A 10,658-nucleotide genomic window follows, 5' to 3' on the forward strand; every position below is an offset into this window, starting at 1 on the left:
ACTGTCCAAATGCCAAGACTGAGCTCCTTCAACTGGTACCAAACCATATTGCAGGCTGCTGATCCCTCTGCTCTGTTCCGTATGCAGCATCTCCACTGGCCAGCAGTCACTAAAAACTAAGGGCCTGGATACTGGTTTTTCATTTGGTCACCATCTTCATGCTGAGACAGATTCTCACTAACCCTCCGCATATGCAACTATGCAATCTACACATCACCACTGCTGCTTTTAGTTTCAGAAAATTAATCAGCCTGTTCACAGGGCTTGAGTAACAGCACAAAAGTAAGTGGATAGGAAGAGTCACAGCTATACCCACAATCTGGAAAAGATCCTTCATCCTTTTTAATTACAATTTAAACTGCTGAGAAAATAAAGGAGCAAGTGTAAGAAAAGGTTAGAATATCTTACTCCGTCAACCATCTCTGACAGGTAGATACAGATAGATGACAGAAAGAAAGATAAATCAGCAAGTCTAAAAACAAGGGGGGAGGGGGATTGCCTCTACTAATTTTTGCTGATCAAACAGAACAACATCACAAAACACCTTTATATTTACTGTACACTATGCCTTTGTTGTCAGTTCTGGAGATGCAATGCTTCGTAAAAAGAAAACCAAGGCAAACAAAAGAGGCTAGCATGGCAGGAGGAGACTTTTTTCTAGAGTGTTAGTTACCTTTATGCATGTAGTTGCTCAGCAGTTAATGCTACTCAAACAGTGATAAGCTCTCTATACCATTTTATTTATGTATTAATTTTCTGACCACTTGTTTTTCTGAAGCTCTGAGAAATTTATCACAGCCTCACAAACTTGTTTGAGTAGCATTTTATTGCTGAGGAAAGGCTTGTGCAATGGGTAAATAGTGTCATTCCCTGTGTATTTATTTACTTTTCACATTACAAGCCTTCGTACAGCATGTAACTGCCTCCGACCTGAGAAGGGCAGGGTCAGATTTTTTCTTCTAATCCTGGACAAGGAAGATGTGGACTTGAAAGTCAGGATTATAGAGCTATGGCAAGGGGTAGTCACATCAATGTACCCCAATGCCTGGCTGAAGGGAAGGAGCTAGTAACAAAGACGAAAGGGGATATTATCCCCCATGCAGAGTGGGAAAGGGAGCTGGGAAGGACAGGTGGTGCCAGGTGATCATGGCAGCCTCCCAGAAGCCCTCTGGTAGAGTCCAGGCATTCCTGTGGTGGAGATTTCCAAACACATACAGCCCCAATTAACTCTGTGCGGTTGGTTCCCCAAGCCCGCTGAAAATCTCAGCTCAGGGGTTGCAGCCATGGCTAAGCAGCAGTTCCAAATGCCTATGCAGAAACAGCATCCAGTAGATAGCACATGCTGCTACAACACTTGAACTGTCCTAGATAAAAAGTGAATAGTTCTGCTGAGGAAGGAAGCTTCTTGCAGGAAAGTAAGAGAAGTCGTCAAAACCACCCATTCTTAAAGCCAAAATCAGGAGATTGGAATATATCCCTGATAAGCCCTGCGATGGCCACATTGGCCACCCAGAAGAAGGTATCAGTGCCCTGTGGACACTGGGGTTCATCCAGAAAGGGAAAGCAGAGAATTTGGACCGCAGTTCCCATGACCTATTCCAGCCGCACAGAAGCTGGAAAATAATGAATTTTGATTTCCTTCAGACTCTTTCAAAATTGTCCCATGTTATCCTTCCTGAGGATATGAGCCTGAATTTTCGCATGGTGATCCTGTCTCAAGCAAATGTGGTTTCTGGCTGCAATTATGATTTCAGTGCACAAATTAACTCACATTAAAATATGATAGTGTTAACTTTATGCAGCTAATGTGCCTTAGTTTTTGCATTGATGTTTAGCTTGACTGAAGGAAAATGCAGCCCTAACAAAGGGCCTTCCACTCAGTTTGGGATCAGAACTTCGCAAATCCAGAATCACACATGACTTTTATTCTCAGATGTGTTTTGATCCAACTTTCTACTACATTTGTCATGTTTAGGATACTGCATTGAGTTAAGTGATGAAGTAAAAATATTATTAAATCCCTAGGGTAACCTCATAACCAGCAAACACAGTTAATCTATTTCTATAGATTCCCACAGACTTCTATATCACACTCTAGCAAATTGTTCCATGTCATGATCTGATAAGCCATATGAAAAGGAGCTGAAGATACACGGAGTCATTGGAGTTTGCTTCTCTGTCCCACTGCCCTCCACTACCCTTTTGACTAGTCTTTTGTGGCATAACTAAGTAATCTTTTTCCTTTCCTTTGCAGGCATATCCAGAGCTTCTGCAGCCAAACAGAACAGATACAACCTTTTTTAGAAGATAAAACCTTTTTAGAAGACCCAGACTGTATTTGATTATCGCCTTTTTGGATAAACATTTTGGGGTCCAGGATGAATAAGACAAGGTCTGTTCATGATGGTTTTCCTTTCCTGAACAGTAAGAACTTGAGCTCAAACCGAAGCTTCCCCTCACACCTTTCTAATCAGTGCAGGAATGTCACTGACCTCACTGTTTTTCTGGCCACCTCTTATAGCTTGGAGACAGTCCTAGGCATCGTGGGAAACATCTGCCTGATTGCTGTCATAGCCAGGCAGAAGGAAAAGACCAACGTCACCAACATCCTAATTTCCAACTTAATAATTTCAGACTTGTTTATGTGTCTTGTCTGCCTGCCTTCCACCATTGTTTACACCATGATGGACTACTGGATATTTGGGGAGGTCATGTGTAAAATGACCTCTTTCACTCAGTGCACATCTGTGACAGTGTCAATACTTTCCCTTGTCCTCATTGCTCTGGAAAGACACCAGCTCATCATAAACCCAACTGGCTGGAGGCCAAGTATCTCCCAAGCCTACCTAGGAATTGGAGTCATTTGGACTTTAGCATGTCTCATGTCCTTGCCCTTTTTGACCACGTCTGTCTTGTCTAATGATGTGTACCAGCAACTTTCACACATCATGAATTTTTCCAATGACAAGGCCATATGCATTGACTCGTGGCCTTCTGAGCAACACAGACTTATCTACACCACCACCTTACTTCTCCTGCAATACTGCATCCCACTGTTCTTCATTATACTTTGCTACCTGCGTATCTACTTACGCCTACAGAAAAGAAAAGACATGTTTGAGAAGAGCGAATACAGCAACCGAGCAGTTCAGCTGAGAAGGATAAATATTTTGTTAGCATCCATGGTTGCTGCTTTTGCTGTTTGCTGGTTACCACTGCATGTGTTCAACACCATTGTGGACTGGAATTACAAAATCATTTCACCTTGCCATCACAATCTGATCTTCTCATTGTGCCACCTGGTAGCCATGGCTTCCACCTGTGTCAACCCCGTTATCTATGGTTTCCTAAACAGCAACTTCAAAAAAGAAGTGAAGTCACTGATTCTGAGCTGCCAGCATAATTCAGTAACTGCATCCATGGAAGAATACGATCATTTACCTTTATCCACCATGCAGACTGAAATCTCCAAGGGCTCACTGATGTTGAACTGCAGACATAATTCTATTTAGCTAGCAGAAAACATTTCAGAGGGTTGCATTGACACCACACACCAACAGTACCTGTGAGTATAAAAAGCAACTGATGATGCTATAGCTGGGATGAAAACAGGAGCCCACTGCTGCCTGATTTTTGGAAGAACAGGCAAAGGAAGTTCATAAACGTATACAGTAGTTCCTGTGATGCCCAAGCTGTTCACATCATTGAGGCGGTACAGACGTTGAGAAGACTGGGCTGATGTATAGCAGGCTGCTCTACCAGCTCAGTAACTAAGCTGCGGCTGCACATAAACTGACGTGGGGTTCATCAGCTAAGCTCACATCTCCACCACGACTGAGACAGAATCTCAGGCTTCCAATATCAGTTCTACAGGCTGCCAAAAGCCGCATTAGTGAAGGCTTCATTTTTCAGTATTAGTAAGATTTTTATGCACTGATGACACACCAGTGGAACAGAGATATGTAAATATATACATTTTTGTGCTTTACCAACTCTGACAGCTTGTTAGGTAACAGTAATGTATCAACAGATCTAGTTCACATCAAGCTGGATGCCTGGAACTTCTCTCTCTCATCATACAGGCCTGGGAATAGCCACTTGGCAATACCAAGTAGGGACACAGAACAACAATCCTATTACATAAAGAAGAAAGTTACTTATAGAGGAATAGTGGCAAACAAAAACATTACTCTGTGGATTAAACTCCTGAAGCACACAGACATGATGCAGAGCACTATTTTTAAGCAAATGAAAAACAGTTGCAGATCTATGTGGAAACATATCTGGTTGATTTTGCAATTCCTGCTGCTGCCAGTCACAGAGCTCCACAATGCTAAAAGTACACGCCATGATGATGAGAAGTGGCTGGATTACTGGAACTGTTCCAGACCTCGATAGCAAGATCTCAATTCTGCTTCAGAAACATAATACTAATTAGCTCTTTGGTACTTTAACTGCAGGGTGTCTCATTCAGAAAGTCTGAATGATCATGGAAAACTGTTTGTGGAAGCCCTGTATTTTCTGAGTGCATACACTCCCAAAGAAATAAGCATACACATGGAGGTTTTCTGTTGCCTGTTAAAATAAAACCAGATATCAGACACCCGTCCCACTTGCTGGCATCAGCAACAAAGATGGAGCTGAAGCTCCGACAAATCAATAGAAGGTCAGTAAAAATAGCACAAGGTGGAATCCAGGTCAGGTGGAAACACAAATCTTAAAGCCAAGCTACATGTAAATAAATAGTATTGTCTATTTTGTCTAATTGCTCTACTGAAGCGAGGGTCATGCTTTTTAAGATGTGTGGTATTTTTAGTCTTTGTCCACAAACTGTCTCAGTAACTGCTGAGAAACCAAGAAGTAGTTATGCCCAAGAAACCCATGCTGAGGAACAAAAATGAAATAAAAATATATATATATAAATAAATTAGAAGGCAACTGTATAAAAGAATATCAACATGTTAATTTAAGGTGCTGTAGGCTAATAGTAAAGAAATAGGGAACTATATTCTGTCCTGTGTTGTTAAACTAACCTTAGCAGAAGACTGGCTAAGTGACCAACTGAGGTCACTTCTAACACGAATTATGTTACTCTAAGTAGTCATTACTTATTGTAGTCAATGGGATTGCATGGAATTGAAGCTATCTAATGTACAGTTATGCAGAAAGCTTCCCTTAGGTGGAAGCTCTCCAATTAGATGACTGGTAAACAATTAGGTGAGCTTCCCATGCTGTGGTCTGACAAGCAATATGGACAAAGCATCTGAAAACAAGATCAAACTCTTACGCTGTGGGGTAGCAAGAGCTTTCAACAAAGATGAATTCATATCTGCAACTGGCAGAGATAGCAAGTAATCCCTTGCCATGAGCTGGGACACAGAAATTGGTGGCAAAGCTTCAGGTTTGGACATTGAATTCTTGCATGCAGAGTCTTAAGGAAGAAGCTGGTCTGACACAGCCACCCTTCTAATTCTGGGCAGGACCTGTATATCTCAGTAAGAGTTTTTGTGTGATTTCCTTCTGCATCTTCTTCAGTTATCTGGCAAGACGGTTGCTCCTTTCACATGGACTTCGGCTTTCTTTTGTATTGTATTTTTTGTTGTTACTTGTTGCAGTATGAGAAGTAGTTTCTCTTGATTTCTTTGTATTCAGTGTCATTTCTAGAGTGGACATTGATCCCATTAGAAACACAGAACAAGAGGACTCATTTTTATCTCAACCACAGTTTGAAGTTTCCTACTATAACTGAAACCAGAGCTGACATAACCATGCAATGCTGAGTAGTAAAAATATATTAATTTCTCCTAATAGATTTTATTTATACCAAAACTGTATTGTATTATTCGAGAGCTTAAATACTGATTAAATTTTGTGGTGTTTTTATATTCAGGGTCCATTTCACCCAATTACTCAAGTAATTCTGCCTGTTTCCTGCTCTTTTTTGTAATTTCAACATTTAATTAAGTAATGTGCATGTCAAGTTATAGTAAGACTACCCTGCTAAACGTGAACATAGAAGATTAGCTGACTTATAGTCTTAAATGTACAGCTTTTCAAGCACCACTCTGAAATGGAAACACAATTACCCTAAGGTTTTTTAATTCCATGAGCATGTCTTTGGCGCTAGTTCTAAGTGAAAACTTTTTGATAGAAAACTTGCATAGCTCTTACAGCAGGTCTCTGACATACCATATTTTCATTGTTCATAAAGTGACAGTTCTTCCTGCAATGGCAAGAAGTATCTGACTCTTTCTTAAACTGTGATTTATGTAGCCATTTGTACACGGTCACAAGTAAGTATGCAGAGCAAGCAGATCCAATTTTACATTAACCCATACTGACACAAACAGGAATGTATCTTTCTCTAGTGAAGAAGGGAAGTGTCAAGCTTGGAGTCAAGTACCGTTTACTGCTAATGGACTTTGGGCTGGATAAACTAAAGGGTTTAGACGTTAAAACCCACTAAACTCCACTCAAACATCTAAGCACAAAATGCAGAGCCTGAAAATTCCCAGTCAGCTGCTGCCTATTCATCCCGAGGCACATGCTTCCACATCTAAAATTCCCTAGGTAACTAAACATAAAGTAAATCCAGAAGAAAACAAACAAACAAACAAACACCTAAGTTCCAAGGGGCTAACCATATCTGCCACATATAAGCTCTATCTTCATTTACATGCTGGGCAAAATGCTGTCACAATTAGCCCTAACAGGAAAGGTGCCTTTATCACCACATCTTCATTCTGGACATAATGGTGCAAAGATTGTAGCTGTGCACAAAGCAGTAGAAAATATTACACTGTTATCTTTCACAAAGAGCTCTAGCAACTGTTCTCTGTCCCCTCTGAAGGCAAAGGCACCAGACTGGATGTAACTATTCCTGCATGGCTCTTGAAAGAGCCTTTTCATTTGTTGCTTTGAGGCTTAAACACAACCAAGAAGGGATCTGTTTCTTTAGTCATGGAAGAGGGTAACAGGACACAAATAGATTACATACATTTTACTCACTTGTAAATAACTAGTAACTTGATTTAAGGATCAAGCACTTCTGTGTTCCTTGTCCTATGGCAGTTTTTTAGTATGCTCTTTAAAAAGTCATGCTACTGAGTTACAAAGATGATGTTGGGGAAACGTGCTGGAGCTATGTAAACCACAAGTTCGTACACTTCGAAGACTTTTCCCAGATTTTCTGTTTGTTTGTTTTTAAAAAAAATGCTTTTTACATTCCTGCCTCTTGTGACATGCTGTAAAGAGATAGTAAGATTTTTCAGAGCAAGAAAACAACTTATTGGTGTAATATAAGTGGCACACTTTGGGAAATCTTGTAATAACTAATAAAATAATATTACCTCTGTTACTTTGTCTCTGCTTCTACAAAATAGCATAATACTAATCATAATATGAAGCATATAATGTTTGGTTCTCAAATAGTGTTTTTCAAGAGAAAAAAGTTAAACATAATCAGTGACTCATACAGTTTATTACATACACACACAAGGGAAAAAAGTATGACAGTGTTACCTGTTACATGCCTGGGTTATTGATATATGGCATGAAATGATAGCAGCAGCAGTTGGTAACAATGTCACTAAGGGTAGACACTGCAGGTCTGCTATTTTCAAATGCAGTTGTACACAACCATACAAACTGTTGCAGTCTAACACAGCTTATGGTAAATTAAGACATCGCATCCTAAGAACCCATTAAGGGATGCTTTTACTTTGACCTATGTGTCTTCTCACACTTCAACCTGATATTTCTTTTATAGGCTATTATCTTCTAAATTTCTAGTCCATGGAATACTGGCTGATATTCAGAATGTATTGAACATTGATTTCAATAGAAATTGTTGCCTAGCATCATGAGTAACCTGAGTTTAAATTTTATGAACAGCAGCATCCACAGAGCTTTTATGACCTTCCCTCACTATCGCAGTTTGCTTAACAAAGTCACTTCTTTGAACTCAGGAAGTCATAAGTAGAATAAGCCTGAGATTTATACTTTTGTATAATGCCTTTTCCTGCCAGACAATGCTCATTAGGCCTTAGTCAGAATTGTTTTGTTATCCTTCCAATAAATGCTTAGTAAACATGAAGCCCAGTAGCAGCACAGAGATTATATGATGGAAAGCCAGGATGAAATTGAACACCAGTGGTTTCTTTATTTAGATCTTAAATTGATGAGACTCTACTCCACTTTTGTAAGAATCATTCAGTTATAGAGTGCTGTAGTATTCATCCCATATACATGAAAATACTTGGTCCAGTAGCAACTATAGTACAGATTATCAGCTGTAGTACTGAAAAGAGATTTAGTCATGGTACACGAAAAATATGGCACTGCATTTTTTTTCTACTAATTGGCAAAATATGGTGGGTTATATTAGACATGGTGACATAATAATAACAGTAAATGTTTTCTGTAGAATATCACAGGTGCAAGTGCAGCTTCATTTTATTAGGCTCAAGATGCAACCCTGGCAGTAGAAAGATAATTTTTTTTAATTGCAAGCTATGCTGACATTCAGAACATGAAATTTGCACATTACCCCCTAAAAATAGGGCTTTGTTTTATCTTTAAGGCCTTTCTCAGGTAAAAATCTCTGTCTTTTGAATACTATAATTGTAGCTCATAAATTGTTGTGTCCTCTCTCCGGACTATGGGAGTATAAAGCCTCCTTGTCAACAGCTAGCAGGCAACCACTACTTCATCATTCATAAATATTTGTCTTGAATCTATTTTATTACAGCAGGACTACAAGTAGAATGCATTTATCCTGTGTTATGCTCATAGTGAGTTGGAGCCACTGATTCATCTGCTTGATAAGCTGATTTCATGGCTAAAAATAATTATGTGTACCAAGTATTTATTTCATTTCAATGCAGACATTAGAAGTGGTCCTGACGTTCTAAAGACCAATTTCTGAAAAACACTGCATTCAGAGCAGAGAAGACAGCTGAAAAATACTGGAAGGTTCTGGTCTCCTCAGCACATATGTTAAACTCACAGCAAATATAGTCAAGTATAGGGTTTTGTTAAAAAAAAATAATTGCAAAATGCACAGACTGCTTCTGAACCATAATGTGGATATACTGTCTGCCCTGTGTTTTTGGGAAGGCTCATGGGATTCAAAGGCCGCAGACGCTGGCTGGCACTGCAGATAATACTTTTAAAGCTGATGAAGTCATCTAACCACACCATTCCCATTTAAAATTCAGCATGTATCTAACTTCATTTGTCAGAAATACAGCTAAACTACTGCAGATTGTAAAGTGTCCTTTCCCAATAATCTGCATTTTCACAAGCCATCACAGAAGTCCCACATGGAACAATGCACACAGGCATGCATAGCTTCACATCAAGCAAGTTAATTGTCACTAGCAAACCAAAATGGATTGTTAAATCTACAAACTGCTAATATAGCTCCTCTATCTCAGAAAAAGCCCATGAATATAGATATTAATAGGATGAATGTATTCCCCATGCATTGCAAAGGCAAGCTTCACAGCAGTTTAATTGCATTCTCTGAGTTGCTTACAGACTTCTGGGCAAAGAAGTACTAGTAAAGAGCATCTTACTATTTGTGAGAAGGAGTCATGGAACTATTTGGCTGAAACAAGAGGAAATATTTTACCTGTACTCAGAGCAAAAGGCAATATATTTGCTAACAAAAATCTTAATCCAGTATATGCTCAATTATTTGTACTGCAAAATGAATGAACAATCCAGATTTGCAAATGCTAACCTTTAAGTGAGGACAATGGCAGGCTTTACAGTTCAAGACATTGTCACTGATCTGTTTTCCACAAAACACAAATAGTTAGAACAACAATATGCAAAGCATTCCAGGATTAATGTATATAATTACCACATTATTTCTCAGGATCTGGGGGCATGGAATAATAAATGTACACTATACATATTTTAAAATCATTCATAAAACAATCCGCATCGAAGACTGTAGAGCACACATGAAAGCACTATTGTGACTGGTCTATAATTAAGTGGTATGATTTTGTGCAATACAGACCAGATATTAAGCTTCTCTTAAGTATAATATAGAAGGGACATACTTTTATTTCAACTATCTGAACTCAATATCACTTTTTACAAACAGAGTTCACATGAAAGGGGTAGTAGCAGGCATCTATGTGTACAAAGAATATCTGAGCATAAAGAACAGATTTAAGATGTTATCATTAAGACTTGTATCTAGGAGATTACGTAAAGTCTTTATTAGTTTTTTAAACCTGGAAACAAATTAATTGATGCTGTTGCTATGATTCAGCCATCAGCTAGACTGATTGTACTCATTTTTGTCTGAGTAGTCTGTTATTATATTTAGGGAATGAAAATAAGCAGTGTGATGCTTATTCTAAGTGTGTTACTCAGTGGCAATCCCCCCATTTTATACTAAGGAGCAAAATATGTTTAATATTTCCTTTTATAGCTAACTATAAGTTAATAAGAGGTATAAGGCCACTAAGTAGTACCAACACCCAAGAATACCTACTCTTTATCAAACTTTTTTTTTTTTTTAATAACAGTTTTAATACCTATCAAGGAAAACACCATCAAGTGTTTTAACAGAGGTTTACAAATCACTTCCCTATTAGGAAAGAACCCTTATGTTGAATCCTGTGCTGTGTGTATTAATT

At 38.8% G+C, this 10,658-nt stretch overlaps 1 protein-coding gene across 1 annotated transcript; it reads left to right on the forward strand.

Annotated features, from left to right (window-relative positions):
• The first annotated feature begins 2,367 nt into the window (after positions 1-2,367).
• NPY4R2 (neuropeptide Y receptor Y4-2) lies at positions 2,368-3,564 on the forward strand. The gene has a single exon (XM_032191719.1). The coding sequence runs from the start codon at positions 2,379-2,381 to the stop codon at positions 3,510-3,512; it is 1,134 nt and encodes a 377-aa protein (XP_032047610.1). The 5' UTR covers positions 2,368-2,378; the 3' UTR covers positions 3,513-3,564.
• The last annotated feature ends 7,094 nt before the right edge of the window (positions 3,565-10,658 follow it).

The sequence above is a fragment of the Aythya fuligula genome, chromosome 7 (assembly GCF_009819795.1).
Source record: "Aythya fuligula isolate bAytFul2 chromosome 7, bAytFul2.pri, whole genome shotgun sequence".
In the NCBI taxonomy this organism is placed as follows: domain Eukaryota; kingdom Metazoa; phylum Chordata; class Aves; order Anseriformes; family Anatidae; genus Aythya; species Aythya fuligula.

Coding starts and splice junctions, on each gene's coding strand:
- NPY4R2 (XM_032191719.1), top strand. CDS start 2,379: ATGAATAAGACAAGGTCTGTTCATGATGGTTTTCCTTTCCTGAACAGT.